General features: G+C 37.0%; 1 protein-coding gene across 1 annotated transcript in view; it reads right to left on the reverse strand.

Annotated features, from left to right (window-relative positions):
- Positions 1-3,623: 3,623 nt before the first annotated feature.
- Positions 3,624-21,615, reverse strand: part of SETD3 (SET domain containing 3, actin histidine methyltransferase) — a 39,269-nt gene continuing 21,277 nt past the window's right edge. Inside the window, exons 6-12 of the mRNA XM_054400581.1 lie at positions 16,467-16,525; positions 14,631-14,745; positions 10,286-10,360; positions 7,496-7,662; positions 6,757-6,842; positions 4,684-4,844; positions 3,624-4,067 (exon numbers count right to left, since the gene is read on the reverse strand). Coding sequence (XP_054256556.1) covers positions 3,624-4,067; positions 4,684-4,844; positions 6,757-6,842; positions 7,496-7,662; positions 10,286-10,360; positions 14,631-14,745; positions 16,467-16,525 — 1,107 coding nt within the window. The remainder of the gene's footprint in view (positions 4,068-4,683; positions 4,845-6,756; positions 6,843-7,495; positions 7,663-10,285; positions 10,361-14,630; positions 14,746-16,466; positions 16,526-21,615) is intronic.

Genomic DNA, 21,615 nt, shown 5'->3' on the forward strand with positions numbered 1-21,615 from the left:
TGGCTTTTTTTTCTATTGAGCACGGATTGAGATTTTATTTTTTAACTGAAAAATCTCCCACATGGTTTCCAAACTTGTGGCATTCGTTAGGAAATAGATGCAGAAACTGAGAAACACCAAGGAAGCGCTTCTGACCGTGAGTCACCAATTTATGAGCTTTACTTTGTACCTCAAGCAATGCGCTTGAAGGAAGCATGTTAGAAACTATTATTTTGTAGATGGTAATTATGTGACAATTGCGTGATCATATCTGACTTCAACAAGGACCAGTGAAAAAGGATGCTTCATCAGATATATCTGGTAGAGCAATGTTTTGTTTAAATGCTCCTGTTTAACACAGATTACAAGAAACTGCAAGGACTGACTTTCAATCCATAAAATCAGGACAAAACAGTGGATTTTGGGAGCATCTTTAGCGTGTCTGACTCTGACTGAAACACTTCAAATTACCATTTCATAATTGCTGCACATGCCTTTCTACAAAAGAAAAAGAGGTGACAGAAGCAGCAGCAGCAGATATTAACTACTGGTACTAAACATATGAACCAGAGAATGTTTTGCGTAACCTAAATCTTCCAGTTTGTCTTTGAAACATTCAAGTTTCATGACTCCATGATGAACATGCCTCTCTGAAAGCAAATTAGTCTCAAGGAAGCAATACTTAATTTTAGCCAACATGCAAACCCAACTTATTTTAGCCAAGATCCTAAGCCATCTTACCTCCAGGCCGGAATTCTGGCTCTGAGCCAATTCACTCATGAGACTGCCACTTAAGATAAGGCTGCATTTATGTATTTTACAAGCATTTTTTTTCAGAGTGGAGATTGTTGTTCAATTTTTTATATACAACTTTATCAACAGGGCTATGCAGACATCATCTTGCAGTATAGAGCTAAAGCAATTATAGGTTGTTAGGGAAACGATCCACTAGTAGGTAGAGGTTCATGCAAAATTCAAAAGATGGTTTTATATTTTTTTCCCCCCAATTTTAGAGAAAAGGCCGAGAAATCCAAGTGATGTCTTTCTTACAGGAATACTTCAGATAGCTAGCTAAACAGAAGCAAGATTTGGCATTTAGCCTGGGATTAGTGTGAACAGCCTCTTAACCAAACATTATGAAGAAAGTTAACTTTAAAATGCTTTGAAAGGTCTGTTTTCATGACAGATGGTAATAAGGGATCATCAGTGCCAATTTTTTTGTTTCCACCTCAGTTTTCAAAAGCTAAGTTTTAGGTTAGTGCTTCTGAAAAACCATTACATGAATAGAGGAAAAATGTAGATTACAAAATTAGATTGCTCACTATTTTTATTGTGTACAAAATATTTTTCTAAATAACACTACTAGATAAAGAGTAAGAATTTGACCATGTGCTTAAATAGACCACTTTGTTTATTAGAACTTTTCCCCCCTCTCTTTTTTTCTTTTCTTCAACAGCTGCTTGTCCTTTAATCCTTATCTGTACACCTGGACAGTTATTCTTCTCCCCAGAGACCCCAAAAGATACAGCAGTTTGTAGCAGGTAGAGGTTTTGTTTGTATAATACACTCACTAGGGAAGACGTGGTAGAACTAGATTTTATTCAAGAAAACCCACACATTCTGTCCTGTGGTGACCACAGGCTTTGCTAAACCATAGATATCAGCAAATACTGAAACAAAATACAGTGTATAAGATTGCATCAAAGCATTTAAATTCTGAATTACAGTTATTTTCAGGGAAGGCTAGTTTCAGAATTGCATCATAGCATCTAGTACAATGTTGTGCAATGTAAGTGGAAGAAACAGAAATGGAATATTGGTCCTAATAAAAACCGAAATGTAATGACTTGCATGACATTTAAACTGTCAAGACAACAATTCAGAGCATTCTACCAAAGGCAGCATAAAGTTACAAAAATACTGGTCCAGCATCTTGTTAGTAGTGAAGCAATATCCAATGTGCAATGGCAATGTGCCACTCGTATCGAAATACTTTTTAAAAAAAACTATTTTTTTCTATTTTCCCCACACTGACACTAGCTGAACACCAAAACTGCTATCGACAACCTGCAAGAAATTCACTACTTATCATGTGTATTGCACCACAGATTTATGCAACAACACATTTTCCAAGTTGCAGTATAAAAGAAGCAAAAATCTAATAAAACTATCAATATGCCAAAAGTAATTTTACTGCAACTGATCTTGGATGAGCAGGTTGCAACATCTATTGAGCTTTAAACAATTGTCCAAGCTTGTCCATTCTACAAGTTTTCTTGAACTTAAGGATACAAAGGCAGAAGACAAACTCCTTAATATTGTGAACTGACTTAAATCACTTTATACTCCTCTCCATTCACCTACAAACTAAAAATATTCTGCCCTCCTCTTCTTCCAACACCCAGGGAATTTCAAAGTCAAGCCTTGTATTACCCTTGTTCTGCTATTGCACTGTGCTAGGATTGTATTGTTTCCACCTAGAAGTTAAAACATATAGTATGAAGGTGATCAAAACTGCTGGAGACAGTACACCTGGCTTAACTTGTGGAGGTATCCCAAGAAATGTGCATCAGAGTCACAATCAAAGCATACTGCAGACTTGGCTGTGGTATGGATTTGGGCCAAAAATACATTTGCCTGCCTGCCATTTCCTTTAAGAAAACAGCATCAATTAATATTTTAACCAAAAGATGGAGTAAGACCAGGTAACCATGTTACATCCAACAACACATAAATGAAGGAATAGCAAACAGGAGCATTAATCATATTTTGCTTTTAATAATGTTTAGTCAAAAGTGTAGCTTTGAAAATTCCTAGCTAGTTGTGAAAACCTGAAGAAGCTGGGTAGCGACCTCACTTTGAATAATACAGTTTAAAGCTGTGGTCTGGCCTATCTGCTTTCAAACTCTCCAGTAGCACTGCCAACCTTAGAAATAAAAGGTACCACCTGGAAATAAAAAGAAGTCAGCCTTTAAAAATTGGTGAATGTTGTATTGCAGCAGCCTAACTGACTGAAGAAGATGAGATATTTTTATACAGTTAACAAATGACAAAGTAAACTGCATCTTCAGAGATCACTTTAAGTGTATACAATTTGGATTCTCATTAACATTTAAAACTACTAATCATAAGGTTGCCACCTTACCTTTTTCTGGACTGGCATACCTGATTTTAAACAGGTTTTCCTCCAGTCTCCCAAGTTTATGATCCTCTTATCCAGTTTTCTGCTGTACTGCTCTCCCACCTTCATGCTGAATACCAAGTCAGTCCTGCCTTCTGCTTTTCTTGGCAGAAGGCAGAGCAAGCTTTTAATTTCGGTAGTCAGAGTGACAGAACAACAAAAGCACAGCAGATAGAAGAGCTTAATTCTTCCCCAGGAAGAAAATACATTTGGTTCAACAAAGGGCTGCAAAATCTTCCAAAGGCACCTCTTTCCCTGGTTTTTGCCCGAAAGCAAGATGGCAATCTTAATTGAAAAGGGATGCTAGGTCTTTTAAATAACTTAAAAATTCATTTTTATATAAAGCAGCAAAAACATTTTTCTCTGCAGAAAGAGAAAATGTTAACAAAGAAACACACCAACATAAATGCACTGTTCATAAACTTCAGCTAATTTAATTTCACAAGAAAGTAGAATTTTAGGACTATTCTTTAACCTCATCAGTACTTTCTGAAGAAGATTCTTTGGCATCTTCAGTCTCTCTGGTACTTTCATCTTTATTTAGATTTTCACTTTCTGATTTGGTCCCATTAAATAGAGAGTTTTCACCATTTACAAACCCATTCTCTGTGACTTCAGCATCAATAGTTTCATCAATCTTTAAGTCCCCTTGCTCTTCCACATCTTCTAGGTTTCTCAAGACAATAGGGAGTCTAGAGTCTGCCACAGTGTTCTCCAGCAAGGCAATATTGCTCTCTTCATATTTAGGAAGCAGAGCTCCATCTGCCATTTGTTTGGTATAATACTCTCGGCTAGCAGCTGCACTCTTTACTGCTTTCTCCAAGATCTCTTTTTCACCTAGGCGCAATTTGATAGCCATTATCGCATGTGAAGTAAGGTCATGGGTCTCCAAGAAGGACTTATCATCCTGTTAGAAAAGAAAAAAGTAAGCTTCTTAGTAACAACCAATACAGGAAAAAAAAAAATCTCAACTTTCCTCTCAATGCATTAAGTGACACCAGGTTCCTCAGGATGAGCCAAATGGACATATATGGATGAGAGGGTCTGCATGGAGCTCCAGTGACATTTTTCAAGAATTCATAAAGACGACAAAAATCTCTCCACAAAGATCAGCCTGTGTAACAAGTGAAGTCAGCAGACTTCACAAATAGATGAAACGTGTAGGTTCACTCACACGCTTTCAATATCACATTTCTTTGCAGTCTGGAGAGCACAACTAATAGACAAGTTGAAACTGATTCCCCATTTTACTTGCAGAGAAAAAGAAAGTAGCCCCTATTTGGAGAATCAAAGAAAAATACATTAACAAAATTACATTAACAAAATTCTCTTTTTTGCAATCTTTATTTGATTTTCCTTAGATAATGCAAATCTGTTACTACACTTTTGAAAGTACAGAATGAATTATGTACTAACATTCAGATTAAACTTTGTAAAGACAAGACAGGGGACAAAATATGTTTTCCTACAATCATAACACAGAACATTTCAGACATTTAAATCACATATAACGATAATTTTACCTCCACGGTTGTCTTATAGGTTTTCAAAAGAAGGGATGCTCTGGCTTCTAGGAATGTCCAAAGTTTAACTTCATTATCCCAGCTAATGGGAAACTCAGAGTTCCCCAGAGTGAAGATTTTGTCAATAGCATGCTCGCCTATCAAATGTTCCTTCAGCTCTTCTGCAATAAGTATAAAATCAATCTGTTAAAAAACAATCTCATCATTCACTTTGTCAGTTGATAAACTGCAGGAAGATTTATTTTCAATAGTATAGCTTTGAACAGCTAACAAAAACACCCTTCTCAAATAAGATTTATCAGATATGGTGGTTATTTCACAGAATCATAGAATCAACCAGGTTGGAAGAGACCTCCAAGATCATCCAGTTCAACTGATCACCCAGCTCTATCCAACCAACTAGACCATGGCACTAAGTACCTCATCCAGCCTTCTCTTGAACACAGCGACTCCACCACTCCCCTGGGCAGCCCATTCCAATGGGTAATCACTCTCTCTGTGAAGAACTTCCTCCTAATATCCAACTCTAATTCTTCTGGAAATAAAGATACTTTATGTATCATAGCCTCTCATGCACAGAGTAACCGTGTGTCAGCGAGAGGGAATGTTTTTAATATAAGACTTGATAACCAAAAGGGAAAATTTTTCAAAGAGTTCAGCCAACTTTTTTGTAATAAAAGGAACAGGCCAGAGAGTATGCAAAGAGCAACGGACTTATTTTTCCCATTGCTTTGGTATTTTTTTCAGTAGCGGAATGTCCCTATAGTTGGTCACAAAAGATATCCATCAAACAAATTTTGCTCAGAGCACAAAATGTTTAATCAGCTCCTTGACATTGCACAGATTCCATTAATCTTCTGATTATCATATTTCACTCCTGCAAAGCAGTTATCAGAAACTTTACAAACCACTTGCATGTATAAGCACTTATACGGTATAACCTGAGCACAATAATATGAAATCAGAGAAATGCAATTAAAATGCCCACCAGCTATATTTTTTTTTTGCCAAGCAGAAATTCACCCCCTTATCAGCACCCTGAAGTTTTCATTACTTGAATTTGCTTCCCTGAAGTAGTCAGGCAGTTGGACTACATGACTGTTGTAGGTCCCTACCAACCAAACTATTCTATTCTGATTTCTTAATAAGTTCTTAAAGATGGGTGACAGGATGCAGTGAAAGCATGTTGTTTTTATTAAAGAAAACAAATAAGCACATGCAAAAACCTAACAACTTCAATATTCCTACTGGTGTTAAAACCCACATCATCTGCACAGCATCCCTAACTTCAAGGGAATGCTCTCCCTTTCATGAAAAACTGTCACATCTATAACCTCCAAAACCGCATCTAACCAGCAAGCAGCTATTTACAAACATTTAATCAAAGTTTCACATGCACAAATCATGTTAATACTTATTAATTGTACATATATACACCCCCACCCTACCCCACACCCCCCAATGTAAGAAAAATGCTACAAAGGCAGTTAGCAAATATTTAGTTCTGGTTTAGATTACAAATTATAAAAAAAATTGAAAATACTGAACTTTGAAATGTGTCTTCTAAATTTCTCCTACAGTACAGACTATTCCAGTTCCACACTTAAATGATTCTGGCAGTGATGACTAATATGCTATGATTTTAAGCATGGAAATCCCTAGATTCACCCCCATGATCTCATTCTGTGAACCATTTTTTAAACCTAAGAACTGAAGATCAAGCTTCAAAGCTCAGTCATTCACAATGGCTTGGGAGATTAAAAGAAATAAACAGTTGCATCAGCTCATGATTTAGGAGTTCCAGAAAGGCCTATGTTACTGGAACATTCCCTAAGAAACATGGCTAAAGACTGGGTTTCTCACTACCTTATAGATCCTTTTTTAACCTCAATTCCTCAACTTTTCTGATTGTCTAGCTTAATGTTATATAAACATCAACCACATTCTTGCATCAGATATAAGAATAAAAAAAACCCACACCAAACAACAACCAACCAAAGAAAAGCCCAAATAATGAACCAAACAAAAAAAAAAAGCAGACATAAATTATATTCTCTTTATAAAACATCTTACCTTCACTCATACAAAACACTCGAAGAAAAGCCAAAAGCTGGGCAGAGATTGGAGGCTCAGTGGAGTGCAAGGCAAAAACACTAGAACTAATAAAAGAAATAATTAACAGTAAATGCAAGTTCTATAGTCATACCTTTGAACTTATTTCAATGTGAAAGACGTTAATGTACACAAATAATGCACTGTTACGAAAGTAACTTTAAAAAAAGGTAATACTAGTTTAAACTGAGGAAAAGCTTCTGTAACCTGAATCTGAAAAGAACAATTATCTCTACAATTTTACACTTATGCTTATTTTTATACAGCTTTCATAATAAATTCATGAAATTGCAATGTTTCATGTCTGCTGCTCCTAACAGTAGCCTCTGGACTGAAAAGACTAAAGGAAAATACTGTGGTTCATATATTGAGCATTGTAGTATGTCTGGAAGGGATAGGAAAGAAAGAAAAACCACAGATTGCTTCAAATTAATCCTTGCTTCAAATTAATCCTTGCTCTGTTTTAGTTCAACTGGTTATTAAAGCAAAAGCTTTTTTCCCCATATATGGTCCAAATTAGATGATAAAATAGCTCAGAGAACTTCTGTAAATATTATTACAATAACTTTTAATTTACTGCACAAACAGAAGAAATACTACATCTAAGAAAACTGTCACAGAACAGCTTTATATATGCTCTACTGGACACTATATACCTTGGAAATGTTTTAGAAAACCCATGGCATTGTGTTTTACTTACGTTGGGATACCAGCACGAGCTAAGACCTCTGCCTTCATAGCATACAGCCTGTCACTTTTACTCACGCCAAGCTTTATTTTCACTCTGTCATGTGAATTATTATCAAAGAAAAAACCACTGTGGATCACAAATTCAGCGTTTGACCGAGTGCCATAAAAAATGTAAATCTAGAAGGATGAAAAGAGAAGTGAAGGGACAGGAAAAAAGCTTAAGATCAGCTCATGAAACTGACATAATTTGAAAGTTATTTCCTGAAAGAGTTACTATTCTGAGTATGAGGTATATTTGTTATATAAAGAATCACACTTTGTTTTCTGGTATTGATTCAAATGCTGTATATAGTTTGGCAATATACTTAGAGGTAAGATGTAAACATAGCTATGTAACTGAGATACTTTGAAAGGAGAGAAGTGGGTTTTATTCTACACTTTAAAACAAAAGCTCTTCATTTTCTCATACTGTCACAAATAGCAGCATAAGGGAACAAGGTTTCAAAGATCCTATGCCTTTTAAAGGAAAACAAAACAAAACAAAAACCCCCAAAACATCTGAGACAAAAAGGGTCCACTAAAAGAAATAGTGTTTGTGAGGTCATTTTTCCCCCCATATGTTCACCCCAAAAGAGTAACCTATACTGCTGATGGATCAACTTCACTTTGGTTTTAATGTTACCTTAAGGCATGGATATACCAAAATATATCATACAGAAAGATCTGATCTGTGTTTAGACAGTATTTATATGTTATACTCTGAACTCTATGTCCAAAGCATATCAGTTACTTTAATTCATTCTAAATATAACCGGATATAAAGTTTTTTCTTCGTGGCTAGGCTGTATGAAGCATATGGAACAAGAGAGCTTCTGCATCAAGAGGGTACTCTTCCCATTTTGTTTGACAATGGAATTGTCCATCAGAAAAAGGTTTTAAGTTACAGAACTCCCTTCTTAACCTTAGGGTACAGCAATGTTCTGGATATATTAAGTTTCCACTCTCTAGCTGACAGAGAAAGGGCTCAACAACAGTAACACCATTTATTTTCAATTAGAACTATTTATCTTAAGCACTAAAACGCTTAAGTGTGATGATAAATTATAGTAAACATTATATTGTAACACACTCATATGATGAACAAGTGACCTGTTAAGGCACGGATAAGGAGAGAGTTTTGCTAACACTCTCAAGTTTTAAAAGTACTGTGATACACCTCATATTAACCTGAAAGTTATGCAGTATGCTCTTACACTAAGGCTGTTTCACAAAAATAGTTAGATTCAGAAAGTTGCTTTAATCAAGGCCAGTGTATGATAGATTCTGTGGACTTATGCTGTCTCACATATTTCAGTACTAAAAGCAGGAATCATACACTCTTCCTGCTGAAACGTTAAGAAATAACTTCTGCACAGTATATTAAAAGACTGAGGCATTACAGAACTAAAGGGCTTTAATAATGTCAATAAAAGTTAAAGTTTGCAGAGCTTTTTTTTTTTTTAATCTGATAAACAGCAGACAAAGTGAAACTACTAAAATAAAATTGAAATAGAAGAAGCCTCTATAATCGAAATGGAGAGAGCAGCCAGAACAGCTATGACACATCCATTGCCAGCTGTGAAAAATTATAAATTGGATCATTTCTGGAAAAACTGTGGACCCCTTTCAACTCATCATACTGGTACTGGGGGGAAAAAAAAGTAAATATTTGACTACCATAGCAAATTCTAAGATCAACACACAAAAAAAATATACAATCACTGTAAACTCTAGCATAGCAATGAGGATAAATACACCTCTGGAAATACATACATTTAAAAAAAAATAAAAGTTCAGACATAACTTTGTTAAAAAAGAAGGTAAAAATACATAAGAAAAATGAAAATCAGAAGTGTACAATCAACAAAACAATACACTAGAGGTAATAACTCAGAGACAGTTACAAAACATTTCAGGATGTTTCATAGTCTTTTTCTGGCCATGCTGACAAGCAGTAGGAAAAACAGAATGTTACTACACTTGAGGGCTTAGGCTGGCTGCTGACACAGCACAGGAACCCTCCTGCCAAGGATCTGCTACACCCCTGGAACCACTGTCCTCAATACACCGCTAGCTTTGACACTCATGCTTGCTGCTTATCAGTTCTGAACAAAATACTAGATTGTGAACTGCTCCATGCACAATGCTCCAAGACTCTCCCTTGGTATTTCATTTCAGGATTAAGGGGTGTGTATATACATGCATGCCTGTATGAAAGGGAAGGAGTAGATCTTTAGGTGCTTTCTCATCTTCACTGAGCATGAGAATGACAACAGAGGTAAAATGACTGGCAACTATACTGCATTTAACATCTTGTTAAATAAAGAGTGAAAAGAAATATAAGACAACAACATTGTTAAGAAAGACTTTACACTCTGCTATTGCAGACAAATTGAAGCCCCAGATCTAAAATGTATTTATCTTTGGTCCTTTGGAATATAGCCTTTTATTAGTCTCATCCAAAATACCAAAACTAGTGTCTGTGTATGTGCATTTATCAGTGATTAAACAGTTCAACTAGTTTTAACATATGAGGAATCAAAACTCTCCTGAAGTTGTTGGGGTCTACCAAGTGACAGAATTTTAACCTGAAAACCATGCATTTTATTAGTTTGGTAGTATTTTCACTCAAAATTAGCTCAGCACAATAATGTATCAGAGCATAATCCACACCACTTTGCTATTAAAATTTTGTACGGAGTTACCAAATGCCCATGAAACTTAATTAAAGAACAACTATGTAGATAACTGTTCACCCTACCTGTTCTCCAGCCTTGAAATCTTGAAGGGCTACACATTCACAGCGGTCATCTTCTAAGTTGTAGCCTGTAGTGATCTATAAAAGGAAAGAGTAACAAAAGCAGCTTCAGCATTTTAAGTTTATCTCTCCCACCACTGACAAAACATTGTCCTATTGGAAATAGATATTAACAGCAGTAATTGCATACATTTCATACATATAGTTGCTAGTGATTGTTTTAGGATTCCTAAGCAATATCTTCAGGGAAAAAACAAATCTGCATCAAAAAAGTGCAATGTAAGAAATAACTTACCTGAAGTGAACAGAAAGTATCCTGCATAGACCATGGACAGTCCAATGCTAAAGCTGGCAACTTGTTATAAAGTTACGGAGCATTCAGTCACTCCCATGAGGCCCAAGGAAGCAAGACACTGACAGCTCTATACACTGTGCTTTATCCTTCAACTGCCAGCACATTTTTGATCTCTCAATGGAAAAGGATTAGATAACTGTGGATCTTTAGGGGATACAATCTTCAGAGAATTATAATTTACTTGCAAATAATCCCTTTATCTAAAAGTTAAGTAATACTCTTAAAAAGCTAACAGCAGTTTTTTTTAATGGTAGCAGCCAATGGAAGAGGATAAATTCTTACAAACATATACTCCTACCCTCCAAAATTACAGAAAAAGGGGTCACACTAACAAATAGAGCTATCTTAAAAATGTAATGCTTTTTTAAAGTGACAAACAGCACATTCTTGAACGGGATTACCCAAGATGCCAGCACAGATGCAGCCATAGGATAGAACATAAACTGCTGAACAATCAGGAATCAACTTTTATGACAAGTATTCTGAATTCAGTACTGACAGTGCTTACTTACGGAAAAATATGCTTTGGACCTGGGGGCAAAAAAATAGAAGCTGAAGATTCTCTCTCAGCCTTTATAAATGAAAATACACTTTTTGGTAAGCAGACTGACATGTGAGTTGCAGTATACCCCAATTCTCATCTTCGATGCAGTTTGTCCAAAGACAGAACACTCCATGGATTATTTTGAAAGCTCGGCCGATGGTTTACATGTTAATAGTTTTACACTTCTTGCATCATCTAGAGTGCGTTTGACAGCCAAAATAGTGCTTTCAAAGTGAGCGTGGGGAACTTGTCTCTGATGCAGCAAACCTAAAACGGCAGCCCCAAACATGGGCAGGCTGGCTCTGTGGAGGCCGGCAGAACCACTCTGCATGCAGATCACCACCTCCGGTCTACTAATGGGTTGGTGAAATGCTGAGATCAGAAGTGAACACAATGGTCATGCAATACGGCCTACTGCAAAACACAGGCTGTACTACTTGAACACAGAAGTTCCTTTACATTCAGGATGGAACAATTTTTAATTAAGATCTCTTGTTTATTAGGTTATCTAACCCTGAATGATATGCTACACATGCTAGAGGATTTACCTTCACTCTGACCAATGTAACTTCGAAGCTCAAATACACTCATCTTCTGAAAAAAAATTAAATCAAACTTCCACTCAAAAAAGGGAACTCTTGACCACACTTGAACTGTCCTGAAATTTTCTTAGTCTGTAAATTCAATTAAGTACTTCTGAATGTGAAAAGTTCGTTATAGACTCTTGAAAATGCCTGTGGAACAGGAGACTTTCAAGGACTGAGTAAATTCCAGTGTGTTAGGAGAAGAATTCTGTCAGTTTAAGCATATTTCAGTAGAGTACTGCTCATTTTTCTGATTGTTTTTCATTTTTGCCTTAAAAATCCCAACCAACCACCAACAAATATGCAGCATTTCTGAAATGCTTTTCTACAAAGCATAATGGAGTGCGAGATTCTCATTTCCTCTTTCTTTTAATAGCAGTCATGTAAGAGAATTAACAGGGTGTTTACTACTCTTCCCACATGATAGCTGACAAATTGCATCCTTTGAGTTTTATTTCTGAAGCAGACTGATACATGAATTTTAAGTTGCGTACAAAGCATGCTTGGTCAGTGATTAAGGATGGACCCAGCTCAACAGGCAGAACGCAGTTTATTCAAAGCTCTGTCAGAACTGGTAATCAACCTCTGACTGTCAAAATACAATCCCACTAAAGAATAACAATGAAAAATGCATGAAGACAACCATTTTGATATAGTTCTTAAGAGAGAAGTTGATCTAATTAGCAGTGTCAGAAGCAAGAAAAAGCTGGATGGACCTAGCTCCAGTTAAAACCCAAAGAGCATTTTATTATATAGCTCATGGCAAGGGGCTCTGTGGAATAAAGCAAGAACAGGGATATATAGTAGCTGACGTACTCGAGAAGTATGCCAGTGTTACATTTGGAAAAGATAAGGGTGCATACAATGCCATCTTTTGTTTCTAACTTCCCCGCAATGAAGAACAATTTCCTTCATGTATTTTAAAGGGACGTGCTATGATCAGTGCAGAACCTACCCTCAAGCCCAATCTACAATAATATAAACTGCAACACACACGGCTTACAGTTATCTTAGCAGTTTCCCCCTCCCTATTTCTCATAGTACATGGAAAGTAACACACAAAAGTATGTTTAGTACCTTTTCTTAGCCTATTAGCAGTATTACAGTTGTCTATCGTTCCTACATCTACAGTCATTTAAACTATTTTCTTCAGAAATATGAAACAAATGAATGAAGCCTGTATATACATACAAAATTCGTAACTTTAGCATTCCACTTGCCTGTCATGTCTGCACCCCACCACCCACTTTAGCACACACCAGGATAAAAGAAATGCTTCCAGCCCTGATACACTACTGCTTTAGCAGGTTTGGCTCCAGAGGCTGGCTCCAAATCAAACTCATTGTTAAAGAGCATAATAATAATTACTTTATCATTTTAAATAAAGTTTGAATTATCAAAACAACATAACTAGCTGCTATTTCAATATAGGGTATTTCATTTTCTCCCTCCCAGAACCTTAATTCTTTTCCTCTTTCCCCTAGTCCCATCTTTGAAGGCACTCATTAAGAGTTGCCTAATGAATGAAGACAAGTCTCTGCAAAAGCACCTGAAAGAGATGCCCAGCAGGAAAAGGGTACAAGAAGTACTGATGCTCGCAGCTAAGACTTGTATTACAAAAATACACATTTTTTAATTTTAAACAATTTCCTCTATACTGGAGACTCTTTATTACTAAATTAAAGTTATTGGATTGCATAACAACTAGTGAAAGGCAATAATCACTGTAAAAGAACAACATGTAAACATCTTTTAATATGGAACAATAAATAAATCAAACCCCCAAACACTTGCAACTTTGTAGCCTAGCCTACCATGCCGTATTCGGTATGCTTATAGTAACAATACATTTAGCTAAATGTCAAGTGAAAAACAACTTGCTTTACAATTTGCTTGTTTAAAACAGACTTTTCTTATACCAACAACACAAACATGCTGCTGTCCAAACACTAAGGTCAACTCTCCCACAAAAGAACAAGATTACTTGAATAGTATGGTCATATTCACTGTTTATAATAATTAATACTTACAAATAATACAATATAAATCTACTAGAAACACAATTAGAGGGTATGAATTTTGAAGTGTACATGAGTCTTGGCTAAATAACGTTGACAAACTATCCTCTTATGGGTTTCCATTTCCACACCTCAACATTAACTAGCCTGTTAATGAAATCAAGACCTCATCCTCTGAACTAGCTCACGTAAGCCAAAATGTCAGCACGTCTGACTGTCTATATACATATGTCACCTTTTAAATGTTTAATATGCCCTAAAGTAGTATTTTTGCATTTTGTTTCTTTGATGTAGTAACAGATGTACTGTTTTTGTTGAACTAGCCTTTGTTCTTGTTGTTGCTGTCTCTGTAACAAGGCTCTTTGGGCATGGTTAGGAAAGCAGGCAGCATTTCTTAGTTGCAAATTTCTAACCACTTTCCCTAGTGGTAGCTGCAAGAGGCAACCTCCATCATTATCTGCTTTCCTATTCTCAGGACAAATCTGTCCAGTACTCTGAAGCTTTGTCAGAGCATCAGAAACAAAACTCAATGCCAGTAAAGTATTCAAATTTGGCTGGAAAAGTGGTATCATATAACTCAAAACTTTTAAAGGTACACTACATGTATGAGACAATTTTTTGCATGTAAGCAATCACTTCTGAAGTTTTCTCTACATGAAGAAAGTGCTCCTTAAAAAAGCTATCATATTTGTGAAACTGACAAATTAGATTTTTTAGGGTCACCTGGAAAGATATAATACCTGTGTTAAAAAGCCTAACAAAAGGTTATTAACCTGCTCTTCAACAGTTGAAAGGCTTAATACTCTAAAGTTCTAAAGTGTTTCAGCAACACTGAAGAAATCCTTACCAGTCCATTAGTATGATTACACATGTCCCACAAAGGTATTAGAGCCAATGTAACTCTGGAACCGTCTTCTGTTGGAATCTGGTTCTGCCGTGTCATGACAGAGGAAACTGCCCATCTGCAAAAATTAAAAACTTTAGATGGCCAATGTTCAAAACATCAATACATGATTGGCTGTCATCCAACATGAAGCAATCAGTTAGGCTGGGAGTCTCTAAACATAATTTTCTTAGATCACAAGTAGAAAGCAATACCATTTGCAGGAGAAGCAGTAGCTTCAAGGTATCTAAGACATGCACATAGACCAATTCCCAAATGCGTACTGCAATCCCACCCCTCTTCTGTGCTCTTTACAACACATCCTTGACACATTACCTCAACCAGGAGCTACTCCCTTATCACCTTCTGTTTCCCCAAGACTTCACTGCACTTACGCCTCTCACTACAGACCCCAAATTTGTGGTCATTTATTCCTACAGGCTTCACAGTACCTCACAGCTACCCCACTTGGCAGCATCAGCTCTCATCAGTGTGCAAACTCTTACAAGAGTAGATCAGTATTGCTAAATTTTCTGCTTAGTAGAGTAAGGGGGAAAAAAACCCCAAATACTCCAAACACATATCTGAGTAAAAAGAATGAAAAAAGTAGTTTAGCACATCGACATCATTCAAAACCTTTCTAAGTCAAGTTATGCAAATGAAATGCCAGGTACCTATTCAAACATAAGAAGCTTTAGAAAAGCTTAACATTTCAATATTTTCTAAAATTTCTATTTTATTTCACACAAAATTTAATAAAAAAAAAAAAATCTTCATTTTGCTATGTTCTGGCCTTAATACATATACTTGCTGTGGGGTTTTTAAGGAAAAAACCCAAAAAGGAATATCATCAGGAAGTCAAAATAGTTTTAACTCCCACAGACTCCACTAATAACAAGTATTTAATATACAGAATTAGACTTTCAGAAGGATTACAGATTGCTTAGAAAGATACCATCAAATTGAAAACTACTTAATTTCTAAAAAGTAAGTTAAAACTGCAAATAATTTTTATACACAAACACTGTCTGAAACACATTGCAATGTTTCTTTTAAATTGTTGTAATTTTCTGCAAAATTTTAAGCCACTTCACATGGAAGTTGGTGTGTTCCTCAGTGACCATAGACGTGAAGGAAGCATACTTTGGAAATCCCACTTTCATAGGCTTACCCAGAAATATGACTAGGTTAAAAAAAAAAAACTGTAAGACCTCCTGAATGCTTTTTGTTCATGCCCTTTTAATCAGCTCTTGTTATCTTAATTATTCTTATTTTTATGTTCATTTTGTCTCCCCTCTAGCACCTCCAAGTGACACTCACACTACATGCATACAGCTTAAGTTGTCCATCTCTCCTGTTTGACAGCCACTGTAAATAATAACTTTTACTACTATGTACTGGTAGAGCCTTTTATAGAAAACAAAAATAATTTCAAAAAAAAAAAAAAAAACATATCCCCCAAACCTCCCACAACATCAACTGAATTACTTTCTTATGAAACAACAAATTACTTTACTAATCTCAGAATGTGTGTACCCATTGGCTAAAATTAACTGCCCCTGATGACTATTCCTTCATAAAAATTAAAATATGCATATTTATTTTACTTTCTTCATTAATAAAGTGTATTAGTATCAAATCCGATGCTTAACATTTCAGTAACAATAGGGCTTCCCCACCAATGCAGCATGTGAAGGACCCCACAGTTAACTACATATACAAAAACCCCACAAACAAAGCTAAACAAAAAAATCCAACAAATAAAAAGAGAAAACAAAAATAATTAAAAGACAGACCAACCTGTAGTCATCGTAAGTGAAAGAATCCTTTAAGGGCAGTTTGCTGGCATTAGGATGGGTCTGGGAAATGTGAGTTTCAGAAAAAGGTGAAAAGAGGAAGAAAAATCAGAAATCAGTCAGCAGAATTTCATTATTTAGCTGCCTAACAGATTCTAACAAGAGCCAAATGAAGCAGGAGGCGTCCAGCCGCGCTACAGAGGGATCATCATGCTATTATGCTCTCATACATCACTGTCAACTTAATTTGTTGTGCCCAGCAGCCGCCATAAATCAGCTTCTTCATATTTCAAGACTGGAACCCACAGACATAGTAAAAATAAAAAATTTAAGGTGGACTGAGCATGTGAACCAAAATCCAGTCCTTGATGCAAGGTGCAGGGGAGAAATCAGACAATAAGTATATATTAGGTTTCACCAACTTCCACATTTTTCCTCTTCTCTGGGATATTAGTAAGGTATTTCATGTATGCAAGAAAAATTATACAAGATTTTCAGTTCTTCCTCAAAGCATGTCAGGGTGTTATTCAGTAAAAGTTGCTCTACAACTCTTAAACAAACTAGAATAAAGTATTTAAAATACTTCTGGTGACAAATACTGATCAGACAGTATCTCCATTAACCTTTCTACACATGCTCTTACCTAACAGAGGAGCGATGCCATTTGAGAATGCGTACTGCAGTTGTCATAAGCAAAATATTTAGATTTTCAGAATGCTGTAAGAAGCCTGTTACTTTTCTGACCAATTAACTTACAGAGCTGCAAAAACACTGGTAGCTTTAAGCCCACACTTACACACTTTCTTTAGAACTTTGCTCCTCTTCACAAATGGAAAGCCCTAATAGCATAAATTTAAATCTTCAGATTCAGTTAGGTCTCAGAGATGAATCGAAGTAAATGATCAGTTGTTTCAGAAGATACAAATGTTGGGGGGTTTTGCATAGTTCCATCTTTGCAACATTCTTAAGGCATGAAGCTCCATGTAGTATGCAGTTCTTTACTCTCGATACATTAGCATCACAAGTGCATGGTAATTTATCATTTCTTACTATAATGTACTTGCTGGCACTGTATGCAGGACAGTAGCGGATGAGGTGAAAGTGGCTCAAACCGTAAATCAATTAGAAAACAAAAGCTTGTGCTCAGTGCGCAATTTTAGGCAAATTATATATTACAAAAGACTGCCAATTGGGTGTTAGGTCCCAGGTGTCTGTTATCCCTCAGCCCCTGCAGTTAACCCTTGGATGGGCTTTCTCTGAAACGTGACAGAAGTTAACAATTCCAGTGACTCCTGTCCCTTCCCTCACTTCTTTTTTTTTTTTTTCCGCTCTTTTTGAAGCACTCTGCATTTACATCTGATTTTCATTCCCATCGATACGGTTACTGCTTAACATATTCCCTCGCGTTTAATTGCAGCAACACATTTTACAGAGCTAATTCTTCTCACAAAGCCACTCAATACAAAACCAGAACTGAAACCCAAACTGATGAACTTCAGGAGTTTCTGCTGCGGAACAGCCAGAGTCGATTCCAGAAACGAAGGTAAAAGAAGGTATCTTAGCCTTCGACCAGAAACAACAATTCTTAAAAGCAAACACCCGCTCTGTATGATTCCTTCATGACAATTAAATTTCAGCGCTTACTGCTGGTAGTATCAATCTGTTTCACAAAAGCTTGACAAGCCGGGCAGGGGTAGTCAATGCCAGCAGCCAGACACGTAAACCTGTCGGTTTCGCTTTAAAGCGCCCTAGCGTTTCCGTGTCGCGCCGCTGCTGGCAGTGCCACGCCGGAGCCTCGCTCAGCCCCTGAAGTTTCAGAGAAAGTTTTCAGAGAGGGCGGGAGCCCTTCGAGCCCCGCAGCGTCACCGGCCCGCGCGCCTCGCGCCCCATCAACCAGCCTCGCGCCAGGGCCCCGCGCGCCGCACGGGCCGGCATTGCCCCCTGCTGGCGCCGTCCGGCAGCGACATCGGACAAGCCGCCCCAGCCCCTGACACCTCCTTCCAGCCGTTCTTCCTTTCGCCACGGCTTGGGCCGGGCGAGAAACATGAAACGAAACCGAGACCCCCGCAGCGGCCCTGGGATACGATTGCAGCACTCCAGGAATCATAGTTCCGGGTAGCTGAGCGTTGGTACAAACGGACGCTGCCGTAGTGGGGGGCTGGGGAAGGTCTGATAGGTCCACGGCAGGAGAAAAGCCCGAGATAGGCAAACAGGTAACACCCGGCTTTGCGTTCCGCACTTTTCTGCTCCCTTCCCTCTTCCCAAACAGCAGCTTTCAACGGAAACAAGTAATTTTTCAAAGGACAATGATTATAATGGTCATAACGCACTAAAAGGCATTACAGAGGCTGCACTGGGCTGGACTGCGTACGGGTACTTTTGAGGCCCTCACACATTGCTTGGGTACGGATCATGCCCACACTCCCTACAGGGAGTGCTGCCAGCATGCTCATCCCTGCTCCGAGCAAATACCTTGCGAGTTATATACAGGTTGCCGTTGTCCTCTCCGTGAGAAATATCTGTACTACATCAGCAGGTTGCAGTCAAGTTAATTTTTCATTTCACATAAGTCTTTCTATAAGAACATACAACCCAACATGGGCAAATATTCTGGATGCCACTGAATGCTCTGTGAGCCTCCCCATTTGTTAATTGTGAAACGTAGGGACTGCCCCTACACGGAGACCATCCACACATAATTCATATAAAACCACTAGTAAATTACAATAAGGGATAAAGCACGGGATCTTAACAAACACAAGGCAGAATAAAATCCCAATGTACATAATCGCCATATTTGTAACATTCCATGGCATGATATTCCAGTAGCTTTTCAAAAGTTTAGATACGTCATCATATTTGATCACGTTAGATTTTTGATTCGGACTATTTTACCACATAACTTAAAACTCCTATAGATTACAAAAATCTGAACACACAAACCCCCAATATTCTGATTAAAAATTTGATTTAGTATGCAGCTTCTCTTTATAGTCCCTTGGTAAAAATGAAATCTCCCTAACAAACACTTAATAAAACCTGTCAATATATCTAGAAAGAAAAATGACACAAATGCATTAAGTATTAAATACCCTTGAAAAAAGTCACATATTCCATGAATTTTTGATGTACTATCTTGACATTAATGTAAAACCTTGATATTTATAATTGACAGATATTTAATAAAGTATAGAAGATGATTGCTGCATAGTATGCAAATTGCTCAGGCTGATCAAAAAAGATACAGACATATTTAAACTAAACAAACAATACGTAAAAAAATCAGACCTAGCTTTTATAGGTTCACACAGATAGGACTCTACAGATCAGCTTTGAAATGTGACATTATCCACTACAGGAACCCCGTTTTTAACTTACCAAGTCTGTATGAAGTAGTTTCAAAAGTTAAGAGAGGAAGCTTTAAATAAAAAATGGGAACATGAAAATGTGAATATATTCATTTAGATGCAGGTCCTGACATTCTACTGGAAGAGTTATTATAAAGAACAAATACCATCTATTTCGTTACCCTTTCTGTGAAAATATTGTCAGAGCTGGCAATCAGGGTGATGACCACTGCAAAAACAAATAGTGGCAAGCTGAATATAATTTTCCTCCTGATGCTGCTATTCCTAAGGAGAAAAAAAAAAAAAGAAAAAAATGTTTCTTCCCCTTCAGCGTTCCAAACCTTCTTTGAGACATTTGGAGGATATCTCAAAATAACCAGAAATATTAAAAAGTAACAGTGATTGCTGCCAGATTGTCTGCAGCCACTGTGGAAAGAGACAGACTGTTATTCTAGTCACCTAAAACACTATCAGACTAGAAGCCAGTTACTCAGTATGGCAACCAGAGAAAAGAGGGAGGGAAAGGAAAATGAAAAAAAAAAAAAAAAGGAAGGAAAACAAAAAAGAAGAGAGAGACCCTCACAGACATTTTTCTTTTTCTGAGAAACAGTAATATCCAGGGGTTTGTGTCTCACATTTAATGTTCCACAGGGGAAAAAAAATCCTGATGTGACATAAGGGCCTTTATATTAAGTCCTTCATCGTATTTTTGGATGGACATTACAAGATAATGACTCTCGTGCCTTATAAACTAGATGCTAGAGGACTCCTCCACTTTTGAGAAGGCTTCCATGTAGGAAGGTGGGTTACTTCCCAGCTGAGAAGCTATCATAGCATTCATTTCTGCTATCCAGCCTACAAGGGCATTAATCTCCTGTGAAAAAAAAAATAGCCAGACTATTAGAGGCAGTAACCTCTTACCCCATTCAATCACAAAATGCCAAAGTTCATTTATGAGAGCTCCTAATCTTGATGAGGAATTTCCATTAAAATTAGCTTAATATTTGCTTGTTTACCAAATGATGCAAAGTACGAGTCTTATTACTCAACATGCAATAAAATGTTTGAATATAAGTTAAAATCAGAATACAACTTTACATAGTGTTAAATTTCTGTTCCTATGTGTGCTACTAGATGTCTTGAAAAGACTTGATGTATTTTAGTCTGAAGTCATATTGGCCAGTATTGTTAGCCCTTGTACCATTAGCCCTTCTATACTCTGAGTAAGACAAATTTAATTGAATCACTGGATGTGATTAAAGTTAGTGGCTTTTTCTGAATAGACACCATCTCTCAGCTAAGATAAACTGACCACTGGAGTCAACTACTACTCCACTTTAATACATAAATTAAATTTTTTTTCTTGTTTTTTTATTGGTTTCCTGAGTTTATAGACACAAGAGATGGTTGGATTTCTGTGAAGAATATTTCAAGTACTCACAAGTCCAAGGCAACGTTGTGGGCAATCACTGTATCAATGTTACTAAATCAGATTTCAATATTCTCAAAAACCTCTTGTGCACCACTTAAGTAGAGATAGCTTCATTTCTATCTCAGGAAAGCATCATTCCAAGTGTTGAGATTAATACTGAGGCCATCATTCCATGCCCCCCCTCCCAGCCCCCAAAACACTAAGGGTACTTGAAACAGTTAAAGCCAAAACCAGTTTAAACTTCCACCTTGTTAACTTTCATTCCTTTGAACATAAAGCCCAAGGGTTTGTTCCTTTTGACCAAACAATCTTTTTCCTCCTCTTCTTTGTGGATTCTCCCCTCTTTCCAATGTGCTCATTAACATGGGGCAATT

Source organism: Indicator indicator, chromosome 4 (assembly GCF_027791375.1).
Source record: "Indicator indicator isolate 239-I01 chromosome 4, UM_Iind_1.1, whole genome shotgun sequence".
Lineage (NCBI taxonomy): Eukaryota > Metazoa > Chordata > Aves > Piciformes > Indicatoridae > Indicator > Indicator indicator.